Source organism: Rhinoderma darwinii, unplaced genomic scaffold, assembly GCF_050947455.1.
Source record: "Rhinoderma darwinii isolate aRhiDar2 unplaced genomic scaffold, aRhiDar2.hap1 Scaffold_425, whole genome shotgun sequence".
Classification (NCBI taxonomy): Eukaryota; Metazoa; Chordata; class Amphibia; order Anura; family Rhinodermatidae; genus Rhinoderma; species Rhinoderma darwinii.
In genome coordinates, this window is record NW_027463790.1 from 50,190 (window position 1) to 74,673 (window position 24,484).

Here is a 24,484-nt window from a genome sequence, read left to right on the forward strand (position 1 = left end):
TACCTGTGGCAGCTCGGACAGTAGCAAGGCAGGCTCGGCTGGGACTCGGCAGCAGGTAGACGTCAGGCGTGGAGTAGCAAGACAAGCGTAGAATACAGCACAGCATGACTACAGCATGCCACTTGACCAGGATAGCACGGGATACAGGAACAGGGAACACTGAAAAACACTAGGGGACCATTTGCTTAGACAAACTAGGATACGACAAACAACGTTTAGGCAAGGATCAGAAGGGCAGGGGCCTTAGAGTCCAGGAAATCATGTGAGTTGATGATTGTTTTCATTAGCGCGCTGGCCCTTTAAGAGCAGGCACGAGCGTGTGCGCGCACCCTACGGGACACAGTGGTACGGAGTGGAAGTGAGTGCTGGCGTCTCCTAGGATGGAGATATGGACCAGCGCTCACAGATTCATGGCTGTGGGCGTCGAGAGGTAAGTAAACCCGATGGACGCTACAGTTAGTGCCACTAGGTGAGAGACACACGGATGCTGCTGCTTATAGAAGTCTATGGGAAAAGAAGGGGAAGCAGAAGTAGGGAGCAGGAGCACAAAGACACAGATGCTGTTGTCAATAAAAGTCTTTGAAGAGGAGAGGGGGAGCAGAAGCAGAGAGAGTAGACATAGGCTGCTGGTAAGAGTTATATGTCACCTCTGTGCTGGATTTTCCGCTACACTTCTTACTGCTTTATGATGAAATCCATGCTTCTGCAGCTTCTAAGGGTGTGCTACAGAGAGATAGTATACCAGGGTGGCTCTCTGCTCTGTGTGCAGTGTATAGAAGACATGATAGCAGTTAAGCTCCATCTACTACCTCAGGGAAAACTGAGAATTAAAGATAGAGCCCGCAGAGGGAAAACTGCTAAAAGAATGCCAGATACAAGTCATGTAATGGCCAGAAATAGTGTTATTGCTCCTGTACACACATACAACAAATTATTCTGAAACAGATCCATGATGTGATGGTGCATTATGTGTGGTTTATTCTGAGTCCTCAGCAGAGAGGAATGATTCTGTAATCCAGTACCACAGGTCGTGTCTCCAGGAAATGAACAATCAGATGAGTCCGAGGTGCAGTCCACAAGACATAAAGTGTTTTTATTGTCCAGTCCCCACAGGGGGTCATCAGGAGGCACCACCATTACTCAGCTGGAGTGCAGACCAGCAAACCAAGCAGATCCAATTATCTCCCCCCGTGTGTCCTCATCCCGGCTGTGGCAATACACATGATAGCACAAAGGACCACAATTCACATACAGACAGTAGAACTAGAAACGAAAGTCATTATAATGATGGTGACTAGAAAATGCCAAGATGTTCCTCCACCTAAGGGCTTGTCCTGGGGAGGATGGAGATCTTCTGGATTTAGACCTTCAGGAGAGCTGAAGCTGAGGCCAGCGCTCTGAAGATGTTCCTGTGATTACCTTATTTTGTGGACTGTGTGCTGTTCCTGCATTGAACGCGATTTGTTCTGTCATTATTGGATGAAATAAACCCTGTTGGGGTTGCCCTGTCGTCACTGGCTCTGTTGATCGTGTATTAACCTAACGAACCCCATGACAACTGGTGTCAGAAGTGGGATCAAGCGAATGCAGGAGAGATGGACAGAGGTCTGCACACCGGGATGTCTATCGTGAGGAGAGCAATTGTGGTTTACCAGGAGACAATGGACTGTCTCGGACCAAAGGCTACAAAAGTCATTGAACGCTGGGCTTGGGATAAGGCTCAGATTATGGCAAGGAAGGAACAAGTTCTTGTGCAAGCTAGGGAGTTGTACCAGGAGACCATGGATGTTCTGGGATGTTTGGCCTCCAAGGATGATAAGTTCTGGGACTGGAATTTGGTGTCTGGCACAAGCAGAGTGAGAGGTGCCGCAAACATGGTGTGTACGGCCAGCACAGTGTTATAAGGATTGTGCTGCTGCTCCAGGCTCGGATCACTACAGATCCCCAGAGAAAGCTCCAGAGTGTTCTGAGATGAGTGATGTGGAGTGTGGGGAAAGCATATCCCATAAGATGTGGGAGCACCAGGAAGAGGGAAAAGAATCTGAACTTAATTCAGGACCGGAAGGAATGGATACAGAGGATGTCTATATTTCTACAGAAACAAATCCTGTGGATGATGAAGACACAGGAGATCTAACTAGTGCTGGACCTCCTGAAACCTTTAGCACTGAGATCACCAGTGCCAGTTCTGAAAGCCCAACTGAGGTTAAGTCACACGAAACAGACCCACTAGTGAGCAATGATATTTGTGCTTCTCCTGGCGATGCATTCCCTTCAGCCCAGGATTTCCAAGAGGTTGAGGAATCCAGCTGTATTGTTACCTTGAGGTCTGATTTGTCTTTGTCCAATGATGTTGTGGATGTTACGGTCAGTATGGACTCTCCAGGCTCACAGTCTTCCAACATGGATGAGGAGAACACTGGAGAGTCAGTGAGTTCTAAGGTGGAAGAAGAAGTGTTGGAGGAGCAGGTCTGTGAAGGACAACAAGACACTGGTCCCAACAGCAGTGATGACCTTCATGATAATGAGACTTCAGTCCCTTTTCAAATATGCCCAAGGCCCTTGTTTTCTCAAATCGATTGGAATTCTATCTCCCCATCTTCTGCCACCAACTTCTATGGACTCACTACAATTCTGAACAGTGACTGTATTTTCTGGTAGGATCTTTGCCTCGGTGATGGGTCAGTTAGTATGCCAGCATTACCCAATATACAGGGTGGGCCATTTATATGGATACACCTAAATGGGAATGGTTGGTGACATTAACTTCCTGTTTGTGGCACATTAGTATATGGGAGGGGGGAAACTTTTCAAGCTGGGTGTTGACCATGGTGGCCATTTTGAAGTCGGCCATTTTGTATCCAACTTTAGTTTTTTCAATGGGAAGAGGGTCATGTGAGACATCAAACTAATCAAGAATTTCACAAGAAAAACAATGGTGTGCTTGGTTTTAACGTTACTTTATTCTTTCATGAGTTATTTACAAGTTTCTGACCACTTATAAAATGTGTTCAAAGTGCTGCCCATTGTGTTGGATTGTCAATGCAACCCTCTTCTCCCACTCTTCACACACTGATAGCAACACCGCAGAAGAAATGCTAGCACAGGCTTCCAGTATCCGTAGTTTAAGTTGCTGCACATCTCGTATTTTCACAGCATAGACAATCAATGGAAACCTCAAGGCCACGGGATATCGGAAATTGCTACATGATGATGTGTTTCCCTCTTTATGCACTGAAGCTGGCACGTTCCCTGAGTTTTTCCAGCAAGACGGTGCACCACCACATTATTGGTGTCGGGTCCGAGCATTCCTAGATGAATAGTTTCCTGGAACGTGGATTGGTCGTCGTGGGCCAGTTGAATGGCCCCCTAGGTCTCCCGATCTGACCCCCTTAGACTTTTATCTTTGGGGTCATCTGAAGGCAATTGTCTATAAGTGGTCAGAAACTTGTAAATAACTCATGAAAGAATAAAGTAACGTTAAAACCAAGCACACCATTGTTTTTCTTGTGAAATTCTCGATAAGTTTGATGTGTCACATGACCCTCTTCCTATTGAAAAAACTAAAGTTGGATACAAAATGGCCGACTTCAAAATGGCCGCCATGGTCAACACCCAGCTTAAAAAGTTTCCCCCCTCCCATATACTAATGTGGCACAAACAGGAAGTTAATATCACCAACCATTCCCATTTTATTTAGGTGTATCCATATAAATGGCCCACCCTGTAGTGTGGTGGGATGCAGTGGGGAGGAAAGTGTCTGGATGGACCATGCGGAGTCTGCAGAAACCTGTAAACTGGATAAAAGGTCCCAAGAAACCTCCTGACCCCAGAGACTATATCTCACAGGCTGCACTATCCTGGAAGCCACCGGATCAGCTCTTCCAAAATGAACAGATTCCGTGGAACTTTTGTGGAAATTTCTTGAAACTGGTGATTGTGTTCCCAGACATTGCTCTTTGCCCCGGATATACATTTGCACTGGACTTTCTTTACAGCCTGTGGACTGTTCTTATTGAACTGTAATAAGTGGCTTATGCGTGAGGTTGCCAGCGGCCTGTGTAGGCTACATGGCCAGCTCGCTTATTATATGAGGGGAAAGGTTGTGATGGTGCATTATGTGTGTTTTATTGTGAGTCCTCAGCAGAGAGGAATGACTCTGTAATCAGGTACCACAGGTCGTGTCTCCAGCCTATGGACAATCAGACGATTTAGAGGTACAGTCCACGAGACATAAAGAGTTCTCATTGTCCAGTCCCCACAGGGGGTCATCAGGAGGCACCACCATTACTCAGCTAGAGTGCAGACCAGCAAATCAAGCAGATCCAATTATCTTCCCCATTGTGTTCTCATCCTGGCTGTGGCAGACAATAGTCGGGCAATACACATAATAGTGCTAAAGACACAACTCACTTACAGACAGTAGAAATACAAACTAAAGTCATTATAATGATAGTGACTAGAAACTGGCAAGATGTTCCTCCCCTGACGGGTATATAAGGGCTTGTCCTGGGGAGGATGGAGATCTTCTGTGATGTGTATTCAGAATCCTGACCACTTCTCTGTGATTTACAGCAAAGCAGGCGTAGTCTCTCGAGATTACGCTGTAAACTGCCATTTACAGCGAGATTTCGCTGTGCTGTAAATTGCAGAGAAGTGACAGGATTATATATTGTGAATACACATCCCGTCCTGGCTGGAGGTAATGTATATTCATTGTCATGACACTGCAGTAATGTTATAGTGTGTTTATGTGGCTGCACATAGCGATATAGCTATATCACTATGTGCAGTGTAAATGAATGGAGAGAAGTGTATGACGCTGATTGGTCACTGATTGGTCAGCGTCATACACTTCTCTCCACCACGCCCACTTGGCCATATAGTAAAACACGCCCAGTTGTCCATTGAGAAACTCATTAGCATAAAGCTAATATAGGTCATAACGCCGTCAAAAATTATCGTTTTTCTAAATAAAAAACACTGCTGTAATCTACATTACAGAGCCAATCACATTGTGTACAAGATAGGCCACTTATAATGTGGTGACAGAGCCTCTTTAAATATATCACTTATTTTAAGCCCTATATGTTCTGAGAAAAACAAGACCAAATACTTATAGGTTGGCAGAGAAATAGAACAACAATTCGCTATTAAATTGTCACATGACTAAAATTTGAATGAGGCCACTTTATTTCATTAGGTTCACATTATCAGTACTTGACAGAACACTATTTCCCCTTAGAACAGCCTGAATTCTTAGTGGAATGATATTACTGTGTACTGGAAACCTTTATTCCAGATTCTGATTGATAACTTCACTGTAAAGGATCTGCCAGGCACTACGTCTGGGTATACTCCCAGGATTAATCAGTCGACACCTGAGGCCAGACCTCTGAGACGGACACCGGCTCCCACCAATCAGGGTGGCAGGCTCAGGAGTGGGAGAGCCTATCGCGGCCTGGTCAGGCAGAGTTAGCTCCGCCCCCTGTCCATTTATACCTGCCGTTTTCTCTTCCTCTTTGCTTGTAATTCTTCTTGGATTCCTGGCCCCACTGCTGCCTTGCTCCAGCCTGCTTCTGCCGTGCTTCTGCCTTGCTTCAGTTCCGTTTATCCTGCGTCGCTCTGCCCCTGGCTTGCTTCTGCTCCGTGCTCCCGTTTGTATACTCCACTACATCCTGATCCTGACTGGCTCATTCACCGCTCCGTTTCCTCGCGGCGTTCCGTGGGCTACTGTATTCCCTTGCGTGTTCCCTGTTTGTACTCCCTTGCACTTAGACAGCGTAGGGACCGCCGCCAAGTTGTACCCCGTCGTCTAGGGCGGGTCGTTGCAAGTAGGCAGGGACAGGGCGGTGGGTAGATTAGGGCTCACTTGTTCCCTTCACCTCCTTCCTGCCATTACATTCACTCTGTCTATTCCACTACATCCCACAGATGTTCTATAAAATTGAGATCCGGTGACTGTTCAGCCATTAGGATATGCAGACCTCATTATCATGTCCATGAATTCATCCTGTGATTTGTCTCATGACACATTATCTTGTTAAATGTAGACTGTAGCGCCAAGATTAGACTGTCTGTAACAATATTAAGTTAAGATTGTGTAGGCCTCATTAGTATTTAAACAGCCAAATGTGTTAGCAGAGAACAGGCTTCATTGCCAGACAAGGTTCTGCTTTTCAAAAAAAAATTTTTTTATTAAGTCAAGCTTTATGTAATAAATTAATAGTGGAGGACTGAGTGTAGACCAGAATCCTGGACTGTCATGGATTTATTTTAAAGTGAAATACAAAGCGTTATAAGGCTGGAATGGAGTCAAAAGTCATGGCTTAAACTTCTTCCTGCTTGATCCATTTCTGACTTTGGCTCAAAACACTGCATGTGTGTTTCCAGCCTAATACGAATGTTATAAATTTGTCAACTTTTCTATTGTGAAACAAAATCAATTATTTTTTTTTAATCCTAACAGAAAATCCCAGTAAAATCTCTGAGGGAAACTTCACGTTATTGCTAAATTATAAAGTAGAAGATGAAGATATCATGCAGCAGTCTTCAGGAGAAAACCTCATTACCCTTAATGTACATCCAGGACTTCACAGTAAAGACCTATCATATAATTTCACTAATCATGAGGAACCTTCTCCTGACCAATCACAGATTGTTACCACAAATACAGCTCAGAAAGGGGGTAAAAGGTTTCAATGTGGTAAACAGTTCACAAAAATCTCAGGTCTTTTAACAAACAGAAGAATTCACAGAGGTCAGAAGCCGTATTCATGTCCAGAATGTGGGAAATGTTTTACAGATAAATCAAGTCTTGTTAAACATGAGAGAAGTCACTCAGGAGAGAAGCCGTATTCATGTTCAGAATGTGGGAAATGTTTTACAGATAAATCACATCTTGTTAGACATGAGAGAAGTCACACAGGAGAGAAGCCGTATTCATGTTCCTTATGTGGGAAATGTTTTACAGATAAATCAAGTCTTGTTAAACATGAGAGAATTCACACAGGAGAGAAGCCATATTCATGTTCAGAATGTGGGAAATGTTTTACAGATAAATCAAGTCTTGTTAAACATGAGAGAATTCACACAGGGGAGAAGCCATATTCATGTTCAGAATGTGGGAAATGTTTTACAGATAAATCATATCTTGTTACACATGAGAGAATTCACAGAGGTGAGAAGCCGTATTCATGTTCAGAATGTGGGAAATGTTTTACAGATAAATCAAGTCTTGTTAAACATGAGAGAATTCACACAGGAAAGAAGCCGTATTCATGTTCAGAATGTGGGAAATGTTTTACAGATAAATCAAGTCTTGTTAAACATGAGAGAATTCACACAGGAGAGAAGCCGTATTCATGTTCAGAATGTTGGAAATGTTTTACAGATAAATCACATCTTGTTAGACATGAGAGAAGTCACACAGGAGAGAAGCCGTATTCATGTTCAGAATGTGGGAAATGTTTTACAGATAAATCAAGTCTTGTTAAACATGAGAGAATTCACACAGGGGAGAAGCCATATTCATGTTCAGAATGTGGGAAATGTTTTACAGATAAATCAAGTCTTGTTAAACATGAGAGAAGTCACTCAGGAGAGAAGCCGTATTCATGTTCAGAATGTGGGAAATGTTTTACAGATAAATCATATCTTGTTACACATGAGAGAATTCACAGAGGTGAGAAGCCGTATTCATGTTCAGAATGTAGGATATGTTTTACAGATAAATCAAGTCTTGTTAAACATAAGAGAATTCACACAGGAGAGAAGCCGTATTCATGTTCAGAATGTGGGAAATGTTTTACAGATAAATCAAGTCTTGTTACACATGAGAGAATTCACACAGGAGAGAAGCCGTATTCATGTTCAGAATGTGGGAAATGTTTTACAGATAAATCAGGTCTTGTTAAACACGAGAGAATTCACACAGGAAAGAAGCCGTATTCATGTTCAGAATGTGGGAAATGTTTTACAGATAAATCAGGTCTTGTTAAACATGAGAGAATTCACACAGGAGAGAAGCCATATTCATGTTCAGAATGTGGGAAATGTTTTACAGATAAATCAGGTCTTGTTAAACACGAGAGAAGTCACTCAGGAGAGAAATTATATTCATGTTCAGAATGTGGTAAATGTTTTACTACTAAAGGCAAACTTAGGGCTCATCAGAGAAACCACACAGGGGAGAAGCCATTTTGATGTTCTATATGTGAAAGATGTTTTACAAAGAAATTTACATTTTGGAACTCTGCAGAGAATTCACATAAAGTAGAAACCATAATCTCGTTTAAAATGTGGGAAATGCTATAAGAGCAAAAAAAACAAAACACATTTTAAACACATCAGATTATTCACAGACTTTAACCCCTTAATGACCAAGCTATTTATTACGTTTTTCCATCGTCTCATTCAAAGAGCTATAACTTTTTTTATTTTTGTCGACATAGCTGTATAAGGTCTTGTTTTTTGCGGGACAAATTGTATTTTGTGACAGCACCATTTTGGGGTACATAGAATTTATTGATTGATTAACTTTTATAAAAAAAATGTTTGGGGAGGAATAGAAAAAAACAGCAATTTTGCCACACTTTTTTGCGTCCTAATTTACGCCGTTTACCGTGTGGTATAAATAACACAGTAACTTTCTATATTTTGTATGTTTTACTACTTTTACTCAGTAAAACACTTTTTGAAAAAAAATTATTTGTTTTTGTGTCTCCATATTTGAAGAGCCATATCTTTTTTTTATTTTTCCGCCGATGCAGTAGTATGAGGGCTTTTTTTGCGGGACAACTTGTCGTTTTTATTGGTACCATTTTGGAGTACATGCGACTTTTTGATCACTTTTTATCACATTTTTTTAAAGGCAGGATTCACAGAAAACGTTGATTTATTTTTTTATTTATTTTTATTTTTTTTACGGCGTTCACTGTGCAGGTTAAATAATGTAATAACTTTATAGTTGGGGTCATAACGGATGCAGCGATACCAAATATGTGTAACTTTTTTTAACTTATTTTTTATAATAAAGCATTTTGTAAGGGCAAAAAGTGTTTTTTTTATTTTTTTTAATGTATTTTTTTTTTTGTATTAACTTTATTAAACTTTTTTTTTTTACTAGTTCCACCAGGGGACTTAACTAAGCGATCCTCCGATCGTTCTTATAATACACTGCAATACTTCTGTATTGTTGGTATAAAACGGACAGGCATCTGCTAGGCCATGCCTCTGGCATGACCTAGCAGGTATACTCTACATGTAGACCCGGGGGCCTTTATTAGGACCCACCGGCAGCCATAGAACACCGGCACTCTGCCATCATGCGCAGGGTGCCAGTGTATTGAGAGAGGGAGTGACGTATCTGAGGGGTTAAACTGATATCTATCTCACCCGTGAGATCAGGGATCGTGAAAAGGTGTATTCACGGTCACTAATGGGTTAAGCAGCCAATAAGTGTTTATTTATTTTTTTAGGTGGAATTAGTCTGGATCTGCCAAACACTCAAATTATATTTACCTGAGAGCAACTGTGACCGGGACCTATGAAGAAAACATATTGTGGACATTAGGCTGGGTTCACACGACCTATTTTCAGACGTAAACGAGGCGTATTATGCCTTGTTTAACGTCTGAAAATAGGGCTGCAATACGTCGGCAAACATGGATCCAGGAGGAACGGGTCTCATTTTAAACCCCTGACGTTTGGTTTCCCTCTGTTAGTGAAATGTGCGGTATCACCATGCCGAGAACCAGAGCGCTCTCAGGCCTTCAGAAAGGTTATGGATGTCTATGATTCAGGAAAGGGCAGTTGTCTAAAATCTCCACATGTAGATGGTTTTCTGGACAGTGGAATGATTAACATCTAATAGTTTGACCATTTTCCCTTTGGAACATGGAAATACCAGTAGACCCGCCACGGAATGGCCAAAAATAAATAAATAAATGGAGGATTCTTGAATGGCCAAGTGAAAGTCTAGTTCTAATTACCATCAAGATTCTGTGGGGAGATGTAAAACTGGTTGTGCATGCTCCACATGAAAGAGTAGGAAACGTAATCTCCCCTATAAGAGAATAGTAGACCGTAAAGCCCCATTCACATTTGCACATTTTATACAGTATTTTGCATCACTATTTATAAGACAAAACTAGGAGTATGTCCAAGACATGGAAGACATGCAGATCTTTCCATTGTACTTTTCTCTGTTTATGTTCCGCTCCCAGTTTTGGCTTACAGATACTGATGCAAAATACTGACCAAAATATACAAGTGTAAATGAGGCCTTAGAAAAGAAACTCCTGCTGGAGGTTGTTTTTGCCAAAGGGGCAGAATCAGGTATTTGAGCCGTACAAGGAAGTGGCATATCTGGGAGGTGGGTTTTTTTTTTGTTAAAAAGTTATTGCAAATTCACTTTATGAATTTTTCTTTCATATTTTTATACTGTATGAATGAAGATTAAATATTAATACACATGTCAACAGATGTAAAGAAAAAAGATTACATAGGGTCTCTTTACGTGACCGTAGTAGGAGACTTAGACACTGCAGGGTCCATACATGTGTAGTTTTGAAGGGTAAGATAATGATTGTGAGTAAGAATAAAACGACGTTAGGGTTTCACCTTACACATGAAAAAACGTTATAGTTCTGTTACAATCCACCGATCAGGGTTTACATGAACTACCGCTCCTGTCCTGACACAGCCGCGCAATGATCTCCCATCATCTTACACTAAACCTTATGTGTAACGTTGTGTTGTTAGAATTTTATTTTGTAATAAAGTGCTTGTTTCTCACAATGTTTTTTGTTATTTTCGGTGTTCGTTGAATTGGGTTTTATCAATGTACCTAAAAGGGGTTATCTGTCTGTTTACAAGGCAATGATGTCACATCACATGGTAAGGATTGGCTGCCTTGGAGACAAGACAAAGTGTCATGACACCTTAAAAACATAGAGAAGCTGGAAGCTGCAATGTGAGAATGCTGCAGAATAAAGGAGTATTCCCAACACAGGATATGCCATAAATGTCTGGTAGATGCAGGTCCCATCTCGGGGACCCTGCACATATGTAAAAAACAGGGTTCGCCTGACCTGCATGATGAGTAGGCTGCTGCATCATGGCGGAGAATGAATCGGGAGGTTGCCGTGAATGGGCATACACTAGATCCATTTTCCTAATAAAAAAGTCTTGGTTTAAGGCCTCAGATCTAGATTTTTCCGGCTTAGGATGTCCACAACCATGTTTTCTGATCCTTTTAGAGGGAATGATGAGAGGGACAGATTTTCCTTGGCCCAGATGACATAAATAGTATTGTCAGACAGAATCTTGACATGGTGATGTCTTGATTGTAGAAAGGTCAATTTTGCGGTTTTCCAGACCGCTCTCAATTCCTGGTAATTTGAAGATCTTAACCATTTGTCCTGAGGCCAAGTTCCCTGTAGACATTTGTCCCGTAAATAAGACCCAAAGGTTGTTTCATATTTGCTCAGGAATGTAGAGATTATGTTAAGATTCTTCTGACTAAAGCCATGAACAAAAAATAAATAGAAATTCCACACTGTAAGGGTATGTGCACACACACTAATTACGTCCGTAATTGACGGACGTATTTCGGCCGCAAGTAGTGGACCGAACACACTGCAGGGAGCCGGGCTCCTAGTATCATACTTATGTACGATGCTAGGAGTCCCTGCCTCGCTGCAGGACAACTGTCCCGTACTGTAATCATGTTTTCAGTACGGGACAGTAGTTCCACGGAGAGGCAGGGACTCCTAGCATCGTATATAACTATGATGCTAGGAGCCCGGCTCCCTGCACTGTGTTCGGTCCGGGACTTGCGGCCGAAATACGTCCGTCAATTACGGACGTAATTAGTGTGTGTGCACATACCCTAAATGTGAAGGGAATTGTCCAAAGATAACGTGAAGTCATAAAGGATTGGAGGAACTGCTGAAATCTCATCCAGTTCCATGGGAAAAATTAAAAAAAAGTAATAGGGGAAAAAGAAATTAACAAAACGGCGCTACATAGGAGGAGTACAATCAACACATTCACCTTGTTTAGCCTATTACATAGGAGGAGTACATTCAACACATTCACCTTGTTTAGCCTATTACATAATTAGTACGGTTGAAAAAAGACACCTGTCCATCAAGTTCAACCAAAGGATGGGAAAATGGAAGGGATGAAACAAAAATTCTACACATTGAACATAGGAGCTGATATTTTTTAGGCTGGATTCACACGAGCATATTACGTCCGTAATGGACGGAACATATTCCGGCCGCAAGTCCCGGACTGAACACGATGCAGGGAGCCGTGCTCCTAGAATCATAGTTATGTACGATGCTAGGAGTCCCTGCCTCGCTGCAGGACAACTGTCCCGTGCTGTAATCATGTTTTCAGTACGGGACAGTAGTTCCACGGAGAGGCAGGGACTCCTAGCGTCGTACATAACTATGATGCTAGGAGCCCGTGTGAATCTAGCCTTAAAGCCATCTCCTGTGACGGCTCCTGTGGTGACTATTCCACAGATTCACAGTTCTCACAGTAAAGAAGACTTGTCGTCTCTGCAGAGTGAACCTTTTTTTCTCCAGATGGAGGGAGTGCCCCCTTGTTTTTTGAGGGGGTTTTATATGGAACAGAATTTCACCATATTTTTTGTATGTGTCATTCATATATGTATACAAGTTAATCATGTCCCCCTTAGTCGTCTCTTTTCAAGGCTAAACAGGTTCAGTTCTTTTAATCTAATTCATAACTTAGATTCTCTATGCCCCTTATTAGTGTCACGGCGCGGGGTGTGGACCCACTGGGCCGTAGCGGAGTAGCAGCTGGCCAACAAGGTAGAACACAATGTCTATAGTTCTGAACGGGTACCTGAGGCAATGTAGACAGTGGCAGGAACACGTCTTGGCTTTCACAGCAGGTGACGCCGCGGATGCAGCGGAAGACACGACTTGGCTTTCACAGCAGGTAACGATAGTACGGGATGCAGGATACAGGCAGCAGGAACGGATAACACTGGGAACTGGAAAACACTGGGAGACATTTAGAAAGACAGACTAGGGTATACAATAACGCTCAGGCAAGGAACCAGTGGACAGAGCCCCTTTTTATAGTCCAGCAGCCATTTGGGCTGATAATTGATATTTGACAGCTGGACGCGTACTGGCCCTTTAAGGGAAACAGCACGAGGACCCGGGAGAGAGTGCGGGCGTCTGCCAGGAGGAGGAGGACGACGAGCAGAGAGGTGTCCATGGCCGGGATCGTCAGGGGGTGAGTTAGAACGGCGACCCCCGGCCATGGACGTAACAATTAGCGACGTTTCTCTTCTTTGTATTTTTCATTTTTTATATGAACTGGAGCCCAGAACTGAACTGCATATTCTAGATGAGGCCTCACTAATGCTTTGTAAAGTGGTAATATTACATCCCTGTCCTGCGAGTCCATGCCTCTTTTAATACACAACAATATCTTGCTGGCCTTAGAAGCAGCTGATTGACACTGCATGCTGTTATTTCATTTATGTTCTACAGGTACACCCAGATCCTTCTCAACAAGTGACTCCCCCAGTGTAGCTCCCCCTGGGACATATGATGCATTCAGATTGTTGGTACCCAAATGCATAACTTTACATTTATCTACAATAACCCCTTCCCGCTTTGGCCACTTTTGACCTTCCTGACAGAGCCTCATATTTCAAATCTGTCATGTTTCACTTTATGTGGTATTAACTTCGGAATGCTTTTACCTATCCAAGCGATTCTGAGATTGTTTTCTCGTGACACATTGGACTTTATGTTACTGGTGATAACGCAGTTCCCAAAAGGTAGATAGATCGACACCAATATGGCCGGAGACAAAAACAGAACAGATGTGTATCTGATTACTGCAGAGGTCTGAGCTAGTCCTGGCCCCTATCGTTTATTTATACTCATTCTATATTCATGCAATACCATAAGACAATAAATAATACAAGACAGTATTTTGGCTAACATGCAGTAACATTACATAACTTGGAGACAATCAATCCTTCACCTTTAGTACAATTCTGAGAATTATCAGAACAAACATGTTTTCTTCCTCTTCCCCTTAACTCCCCCAGTCTGTGTATTCAATCCATCAAATTCTTGCGACAAGATGACTGACTCCTTCCTCCCTCCTTTCCTTAACATCTGGAAAACAGATGTCCAAATTAACTCTTAGAATGACAATTACTTTAACATTACTCCCCCCTTTTTATCATTTGGCTAGACCTGTGACTACTCTCCCTGCCGTATCGAGAAATCTTAAAGGTCCGCCCTACCTACACAAGATATAGAGATACTAATCTCCATGAATTGTGAGACGTTCCACATCCATCCAGACGATCCTTAAGTTTAGATTTCTCCTGTTACCATTCCCCTCTTGCTAGTACTAATATAGATTTTAAAGGAAAATATGAGGGTTAGAAGAGTTAGTTAGAAACATATATATAAATTGTTACACACACATGATATATATATATATATTATGACAGTAATTTGTTCATTCTTGTCTTTGTCAAATCAATTTGTTTCCACAATAAATAAAAGTCTTTGATGTCATTAAGTGATTCCTTTTCACATATGAAGCATTTGGGTTTGATAGGAGTAATCATGATCATTACTGGGTTATCGTCTCGTTCAGGGGGAGGTCTTTTGTGTGTACTGCTACAGTTTGACTCTAATATTTTCCTAAAAACAACAAGTAGAACCTTAAACCAATTGAGCAGGTTCAGCCAAGATAACCATTCCGGAAAATGCAATTCGGATTGAGCGTTACCTTTGCGATATCGTTCCTTTAGCTCCTGAGCCTGTTTAATATCATAAACAACTTGCATCATTCCAGTAGGATTGATATAGTGACAAGATGCTGGTCCTACTATTTGACAAAGTCCTCCTTGTGATGCAGTTAGATAATCCAATGCCATAGTGTGTTGATTAGTAACTACTATTAATTGTTTTGTATATGCAGAAGTAACACTTATAGCATGAAAAATATAGTCAGTAATATTATCGAATACATCTGCTAAGGCTTCCATACGTTGGCCATTTTGAGTAGTTCTGAGTAAAGAAGTGACTGGACTACCAACGATAGGCAGAGCCATCATTAACTCTTCCTTCCAACCTATGTGTAATAATGGTTCTGTATGCTGTACCTTAAGACTACGTTTACTTAACATATGTTGAGGAATATTCTGATACAAGAATTGATCAGACTTGCACGTCCAGGTGGCAGGTTCTATTCTTGCTAGGGTACATGTTCCCCCAGTCCCCTCAGGAAGCCATCTGTAAGCATTATTTCCACAGATTATATAGATTCCTTTCGGGAGTTGAAATTGTCGTTTGACAACTAGTGCATTAACAATAGATGCCATAAGAGTCGTGTTAGAATAGAGACACCAAGAGTCTGGGTCATTGGTAGTTACCCATTTGTAATATGCAATACGGTTACATCTGAGGGGGTTTACTTTTTTCCTTGGATCGATAGATGTTAGTTCCGCCCCATCTCCTTCCATTCCTGCGGTATCTCCTTCATCTTCTTTGCTTATGGCAAATGCTTCTATGGCCTCACAATGTTCCCTATTCCAAAGTGGAAATTTATCAGCATGGTGCCAACTAGAATTATGAATTTTCCTTACTAGTGAGTGATCTATTTTCTGATCCTCTAAACTGTTACTGGCAAAACTTATTTTTAGGTTTTCTACAGGCAGTTTACCAGCATGTATGAACATCATCTCTTTTGTTCCCCAAATTCCATCTTGTTTTCTAAAATCAAACCAATTCCCCTGCTTGGATGTTAGGTTCGCTTGCCACCAGGGATACTGCACCCATCCAGCAATAGGCAATGCCATTAGAACTTTTCCCTTGGGTTCCTCTATATCCAATGGTTTCATCACCCAACAATTATCTTGGAACAATTCCTGTTCTGAGACGGGAGTAGCAAAGTATGGCATAGACCTTGCAGACATAGGAGAATATGCACATATCCAGCAATCAGTCAGGTTGTATGTTTGTGTTACTATACCGTGGTACTTAATGAACTTATTGTCCCACTCCTCTTCCCCCAGCTGCTGATATCCTTTTACAAAACCACATATCATGATGCTCATTAGAAACACAGATAATAAGAAATACTTCCCCATTATGTCTTTATACCTTATAAAACTTCTTGCAATGGGAAGCATGTATCCAGGTTGGTTTTCCTTCCAGTTTTACTGAAGTTGGGGTGATCAGTTGGACCGGAAATGGACCTTCAAATCGCGGTTTCAGTGATTTGCGAACGTGCTTTCGAACCGTAACCCAATCTCCAGGTTTTAGTTGATGTGCACCGGGTATGGAGGAGGGATCCGGAATAGAACTGAAAACATAATTATGAATCTGTTGCAGGTTTTTCTGTAGAGCCCCTACATATTCTGTCATATTTGAGTATAATGACTGAAGCTGTTGAGGGAAATACAAGTCAGTTTTAGGGGCACTGCCAAATAAAATTTCATGAGGACTTAGTCTCATTTTCATGGTTGGGGTCATGCGGACAGAGTGTAAGGCAATAGGTAAACATTCAGTCCATGGCTTATTAGTTTCTGCCATTACTTTCTGAATTTTTAATTTTAATGTCCCATTTAGTCTTTCTACCCTCCCACTACTTTTTGGCCTGTATGGAGTATGGAACGATTGGGTGATATTAAAGGCTTGCATGATTTATTTAAGGATTTCTGATGTAAAATGGGTACCCCTGTCATTTTCAATGACTTCTGGTATCCCATATCTGCATACTACTTCTGAAAGAATCTTTTTAGCCACTATTTTTGCATCAGCTTTAGCAGAAGGCCAAGCTTCAGGCCATCCTGAAAATAGGTCAACACATACCAGGACATACTCATAGACACCCACCTTGGGAAGCTGAGTAAAGTCTATTTGTAGTCTCTGAAACGGGTATAATGACTTGGGGGTGCACTTCTGTGGCAACTTCACAGTTTTACCAGCATTATGGCAGGCACAAATGGCACAGCTCTGGACATGTTTAGCAGCGGCATTGTTGAATCCTGAGGCCACCCAACCTTGAGCAACTTGACTTACCATTGCATCCTTTGACTGGTGTGTAGGGCCGTGAGAGAGAGTACATAACATAGGGTGAAGCACCCTCGGGATACATAGCTCAGAGCCTAGTTCCCACAGACCACTCTCGTTCTTTACAGCCTTTTTCCTTTGCCAACTCTCTTTCTCCACAATTGGAGCTCGCGCCTGTAACTTTTTTAACAAGTCCAGCTCCATCTCCCCAGCCTCTTGCATTGATTCTGCAGCATAGGCCGTCACGGGGAGAGGAAGTATGGGGGCAGCTTTGGCCGCAATGTCCGCTCTGCGATTTCCTTCGGCTTCCTTGGTCCTTTCTTTTGTATGTGCCTGTACTTTAATGATAGCTACCTGCTTAGGTAGATCCAGGGCTCGAAAGAGATGAGCAACTAATCCTGCATTTTTAATAGGTTTACCTGAGGAAGCAACAAAGTTTCTGCTGTGCCATATTGGTCCATAGTCATGAGCTATGCCAAATGTGTACCTGGAGTCTGTATAAACATTTGCAATTTTATTTTCAGCCATGATACACGCCTCAGTGAGTGCTGTTAGTTCAGCCTCTTGTGCAGACATGCCAGCCGGCAATGCTCCACACTTGACCTCCCTTTGTGAGTCTACTATGGCATATCCTGTATATGGCTTTCCTTCCTGATAATACCGGGAGTCATCTACATAGAAGTCTGCATCTGGAATAGGTGTCTCAGTAACATTTTCCAACACCTTAGTTTCAATTTTCATTAGCTCAAAACAGTCATGATCCTGTGAGATATCTTGTTCTGCTCTCACTTCCGGAAGCAGAGTAGCTGGGTTTAGTGTAATGCATCTTTTAATGGTTAAGTTAGGAGGAGTTAACAAAGCTACTTCATATTTAGTGAGTCTAGCCATTGACAAATGCTTAGTTTTTACCTGTGACAATTCTTGAACTGAATGTGGAACCTGTATTACAAGAGCATGATCTAATACTATGTCAGTGACTTTTTCCTTTAACACGGCACAAGCTACTACTGCTCGGATACGAGATGGAGTCCCCGTGCTACTACATCTAGTTGGGTTGAATAATAAGCCAGAGGACGATGCTTTCCCCCATGGCTTTGAGTCAAAACTCCCTTGGCATGTCCGTCAGCCTCGTGACAAAATATGTTAGAATGCAAATCATAGTTGGGAATTCCCAGGGCTGGGGCGGACACTATAGCTGACGTGAGAGCATTAAACCCTTTCTTTGCCTCCAGTGTGAGGCAAAAAGGTGATCCTTTATTGCAAACTGCTAGAACATCAAACAGCGGTTGCATTAAAGGGAATGTGTCGCTAGAAAATTATGACTTTTTTTTTAGTTATTATATACATGATCAGACATTGTTCCAATTTTTTACATTTTTTCACAAGTCAGGAAATATTATAAATTATATTCTAATTTATAACATTTCCCTGTGCTGGTCACTAGAGGGAGCAATTCCCAAAATTGCAGCATTGGCATGTGGTAAAGCAACCATATTGCTTTATGCTGCAAATTTGGTGTAAACACACTCGCTCTAGTGAGCTCACAGAATCCCCCCTCCCTTATCCTGGCTAGTGCCAGGAGAAAGGAGGGGATTGAATGTTCAAACCTCCTACACTGTGTGCCGCCATTTTTTGAGCGAATACACAGTGTAGTAGGCTTGCATACAGTGGTAATCACACACTAAACCACGAACATACACAAACATAACTTACCTGCTCCTGCCGCCGCTGCCCCCTCCGGTCCGTCTGCTCCGTCTGCTCCCTCTGCTCCTAGTGCTTGCTTCAGAACACATGTCCGGAAGCCGCGACCGGAAGTAGTCTTCGTATTGTCCGTCCGCGGCTTCCGGCCCACAAGAAAATGGCGCCGGATGTCGCTCGGCCGAAGACCTTCCATTTGGACTGTATTGGAGCAGCGCATGCGCCGTTCGAGCACAGACGGCGTACACCATAGTGAATGGAACGGCTCATGTTCGCATTCTCTATGGGGATGTATGTGCCGTATTCCATCTCTGTATGTGACATTAAGTGACACATACAGAGATAAAAAAAAAAATGGCAGCCCCCATAGTGAAGAAAAAGTTAGAAAAAAAAAAGTAAAACGCAAACACAAATAAATAAAATTTATTTTAATAAAACACTAAAAGCAAATTAATATAAAATACATTTTTTTCGTGACACCCTTCCTTTAAAGAAGAGGCAGATGGTATCCACTCTCTGCAGTAAGCTATAAGTCCCAGAAAAGTTCTCAATTCCATTACATTAGAAGGCTCTAGTGCCTGGGAAATAGCTTTTTTCCGTAAAGGGGTGATGTGCTTAGTTTGCAATGTCCTGAGAAAATCACCTTTGTTTTGGCTACTTGTAGCTTTTCTCTAGAAGCCTTACACCCCTCCCCTTGTAGGAATAGAAGTAGAGATAAAGTTTCTTTTAAGCAAATTTCCTTGTCTACTGTACATAAGAGTAAGTCATCCACATATTGTAGTAATTGTGTATCTTTATTTTCAGGCTGCCAGGAAAGTAGTACCAGTGCCATTGCTTCTGAAAACTCTGAAGGGGAAGTGGCGCCACTTTGTGGCAATCGGGTCCAACAATATGGTCTCCCTTCATGAGTGAATGCAAACAGAAGCTGGCTCTCCTTATCAACTGGCACTGAAAAGAAAGCATTTGCCAAGTCTATGACTGTGAAATACTTTGAACTAGGGGGAATTTGATTCAGCAAAGTGTGGGGGTTGCGATACAATAGGAGCATCAATAATCATCAATTTGTTAAGTTCCCTTAACATGAACCATCCAATATGCCTGTACCTTCCCTGCTTCTTGTTCTTTCTTTACTTGAAAAAGTGGCGTATTATCAGGGGATCGACATTCCCTTATAGTACTCATCTTTGGGTATTCTTCCAGTTGGGTGGTAATAGCAGCTTTCTGCTCTCTGCTCAGGGGATACTGTGTGATTGTAATTGGTAGAGTTCCTGGTTTCAACTTAATTTTAACTGGTGTTATAACATCAGTTATATCTGTAATGATTGGGGTAGGGAAACGGACAAGTGAGCCCTAATCTACCCGCCACTCTGTCCCTGCCTACTTGCAACGACCCGCCCTAGGCGACGGGGTACAACTGGGCGGCGGTCCCTACGCTCAGTAAGTGCACGAGACAAAACATACAAGGGAATATAAAGCAAAGGGAAAGGGGCAGTTGCCCACGGCAACACCGTGAGCAACAGAGTGGTGAACGAGCCAAGTCAAACCAGGAGAGCACGAGGTACCAAACGCAGAGCAGAAGAGTAGTCAGAAAGCCAGGGTCAGAATGGAGCAGGATCAAATTGTTAGGAGCTGTAGCTGGGCCAGGAAACCACACGGAAAGAATCACAAGCAAGGAGGAACAGGAAGGCAGGTATAAATAGACAGAGGGCGGGAGCTAGCTGAGTCTGGCCAGGCCGCGATAGGCTCTCCCACTCCTAAGCCTGCCAGCCTGAGTGGTGGAAGCTGGAGTCAGTCTCAGAGAGATAGACTCAGGTGAAGACTGATTACCTAAGGAAGTTAACCCCGAAGCTGTGCCTGGCAGATCCTTTACAGTACCCCCCCCTTTTATGAGGGGCCACTGGACCCTTTCTAAGTGGACCTGGTTTACTGGGGAAACGAAGGTGGAACTTCCTGACCAATACCCCAGCGTGAACATCCCGGGCGGGTACCCAAGTCCTCTCCTCAGGCCCGTATCCTCTCCAATGGACCAGGTACTGGAGGGAGCCTTGGACCATCTTGCTGTCCACAATCTTGGCCACCTCGAATTCCACCCCCTCAGGGGTGAGAACGGGAACAGGAGGTTTCCTCGAGGGAGCCAAGGACGGGGAGCAGTGTTTAAGGAGGGAGGCATGAAACACGTCGTGTATACGAAAAGATGGGGGTAACTCCAGCCGGAAGGAGACAGGATTGAGGACTTCAATGACCTTATACAGCCCAATAAACCGAGGAGCAAACTTCTTGGACGGGACCTTAAGACGCAAGTTCCTAGATGATAACCACACCAGATCCCCGACCATAAACAAGGGGTTAGCAGAACGTTTTCTATCAGCCTGAGTTTTTTGTACGCTCTGGGACGCCTCTAGGTTCTTCTGAACCTGGGCCCAGACTGTGCACAGCTCCCGATGAACGACCTCTACCTCAGGATTGTTGGAACTACCAGGTGAAACGGAGGAGAACCGTGGATTAAACCCAAAATTACAGAAAAAGCTGGAGACCCCTGACGAGTTACTGACCCGGTTATTAAGGGAAAATTCAGCGAGGGGAATGAATGAGACCCAATCATATTGACAGTCAGAGATAAAACACCTTAAATATTGTTCTAGAGATTGTTTAGTCCTCTCAGTTTGGCCATTGGTTTCAGGATGGAAAGCAGAGGAGAAGGACAGATCAATCTCCAACTTCTTACAGAAGGCTCTCCAAAACAAAGAAACAAATTGTACCCCTCTGTCCGAAACAATATTGACCGGGACCCCATGGAGACGCAGGATGTGTTTGACAAACAAGGTAGCTAACGTCTTGGCGTTGGGTAGTTTCTTGAGGGGCACAAAGTGGCACATCTTACTGAAGCGGTCTACTACCACCCACACCACCGACTTGCCTTGGGATGGAGGCAAATCGGTGATAAAATCCATGGAGATATGTGTCCAAGGTCTCTGGGGAATGGGCAACGAACGTAGTAAGCCCGCTGGTCGGGACCTGGGAGTCTTGGACCTAGTACAAACCTCACAAGCGGCGACGTAGGCCTTAACGTCTTTAGGCAGGCCAGGCCACCAATAGTTTCTGGCAATGAGGTGTTTGGTACCCAGGATGCCTGGATGACCAGATAGTGCGGAGTCATGATTTTCCCTAAGTACCCTTAGCCGGTATTGCAGGGGAACAAACAGCTTGTCCTCAGGAAGGTTCCCGGGAGCTGAACCTTGATCAGCTGCAATTTCAGAGACTAAATCAGAATCAATAGAAGAAATTATTATACCGGGAGGCAAAATACAAGCAGGATCTTCCTCCGAAGGAGGGCTGGCCATGAAGCTACGCGACAGTGCATCGGCCTTAATATTTTTAGACCCAGCCCTATAGGTAACCAAAAAGTTGAATCTGGTAAAAAATAGCGCCCATCGAGCTTGTCTCAGGTTTAGCCTCCGGGCAGATTCTAGGAAAACCAGATTCTTGTGGTTGGTAAGGACCGTTACCTGGTGCCTAGCCCCTCCAGGAAGTGGCGCCACTCTTCAAATGCCCATTTAATGGCTAAGAGTTCACGGTTGCCAATATCATAGTTACTCTCAGTGGGCGAAAACTTCCTGGAGAAGTAGGCACAGGGGCGGAGATGGGTGAGGGACCTGGTACCCTGGGACAAGACAGCCCCCACTCCCACCTCGGATGCGTCAACTTCCACGATAAATGGCTCCATTTGGTTGGGCTGAACCAGCACCGGGGCCGAGATAAAGCACTTCTTAAGGACCTCAAAAGCCTGGACCGCCTTTGGAGACCAGTGGAGGAGATCAGCACCTTTGCGAGTGAGGTCCGTAAGAGGCTTAGCGATGACCGAGAAGTTAGCAATGAATCTCCTGTAATAATTAGCGAACCCCAAAAAACACTGTAACGCCTTCAGGGAGGCAGGTTGGACCCATTCTGCCACAGCCTGAACCTTGGCGGGGTCCATGCGGAATTCATGAGGAGTGAGGATTTGACCCAAAAATGGTATCTCCTGTACCCCAAACACACATTTTTCGGTTTTAGCAAACAGTTTGTTTTCCCGAAAGACCTGGAGCACCTTCCTGACATGCTCAATGTGGGAGGGCCAGTCCTTGGAAAACACCAGTATGTCATCAAGGTACACTACAAGAAATATCCCCAGGTAGTCTCTCAAAATCTCATTTATGAAATTCTGGAAGACCGCCGGCGCATTACACAACCCAAAGGGCATGACGAGGTATTCGAAATGACCTTCGGGCGTGTTAAACGCAGTCTTCCACTCATCCCCCTCTTTGATGCGGATAAGGTTATACGCCCCCCGTAGATCAAACTTAGAGAAACATTGGGCCCCCTGAACCTGATTAAACAGATCAGGAATCAAAGGAAGGGGATACTGGTTCCTTACAGTGACCTTATTCAGGTAACGGTAGTCAATGCATGGCCTAAGACCACCATCCTTCTTCCCTACGAAGAAGAAGCCAGCACCTACCGGAGAAGTAGAGGGGCGAATGTAACCCTTGGCCAGGCATTCCTGGATATACTCTCTCATGGCTTCACGTTCGGGACAAGAAAGATTAAATATCCTACCCTTAGGAGGCTTAGCTCCTGGTACCAATTCGATAGCGCAATCGTATTCTCTATGAGGAGGTAACACTTCGGAGGCCTCCTTAGAGAAAACATCAGCGAAGTCCCGAACAAACTCAGGTAGCGTGTTCACCTCCTCAGGGGGAGAAATAGAATTAACAGAAAAACATGACGTCAAACATTCATTACCCCATTTGGTAAGCTCCCCAGTATTCCAGTCAAACGTGGGATTATGCAACTGCAACCAGGGAAGGCCTAAAACCAAATCGGACGATAATCCCTGCATCAACAGTACAGAGCATTGCTCCAAATGCATGGAGCCAACAAGGAGTTCAAAAACAGGGGTATGCTGTGTAAAATAACCATTAGCAAGAGGAGTGGAGTCGATACCCACTACCGGGACAGGTTTAGGCAAATCAATCAAAGGCATAGCAAGAGACATAGCAAATTCCACAGACATGATATTAGCAGAGGACCCTGAATCCACGAAGGCGCTGCCGGTAGCAGACCTACCACCAAAAGAGACCTGAAAGGGAAGCAAGATCTTATTACGTTTCATATTTACGGGAAATACCTGTGCGCCCAAGTGACCTCCCCGATGATCACTTAGGCGCGGAAGTTCTCCGGCTGCATTCTTACACTTAGGACAGTTGTTCACTTGATGCTTATCATCCCCACAGTAGAAGCAGAGACCATTCTTCCTGCGGAAATCTCTACGTTGTTGGGGGGACACGAAGGCCCCGAGTTGCATATGTACCTCTGAGTCTTCCGGGGAAGAACGAAGCAACGGACCCTCGGGAGGCATCATGGGGGAGTCGGAGGAGAAAACACATAAACGTTCGCGTTGTCGTTCCCTGAGACGTCGGTCAAGTCGTACCGCTAAAGCCATAACCTGGTCTAGGGAGTCAGAAGAGGGATAGCTAACTAGCAGGTCTTTCAGGGCATTCGACAGACCCAACCTAAACTGGCACCTTAAGGCAGGGTCATTCCACCGAGAAGCTACGCACCACTTCCTAAAGTCAGAACAATACTCCTCAACAGGTCTCTTACCCTGACGTAAGGTCACCAGCTGACTCTCGGCAAAGGCAGTCTTGTCA

The 24,484-nt window shown here is 43.5% G+C and overlaps 1 protein-coding gene across 1 annotated transcript in view; it reads left to right on the plus strand.

Annotated features, from left to right (window-relative positions):
- Positions 1-24,484, plus strand: part of LOC142710434 (uncharacterized) — a 151,550-nt gene that overhangs the window by 23,965 nt on the left and 103,101 nt on the right. The window contains exon 5 of the mRNA XM_075848560.1: positions 6,470-8,074. Coding sequence (XP_075704675.1) covers positions 6,470-8,074 — 1,605 coding nt within the window. The remainder of the gene's footprint in view (positions 1-6,469; positions 8,075-24,484) is intronic.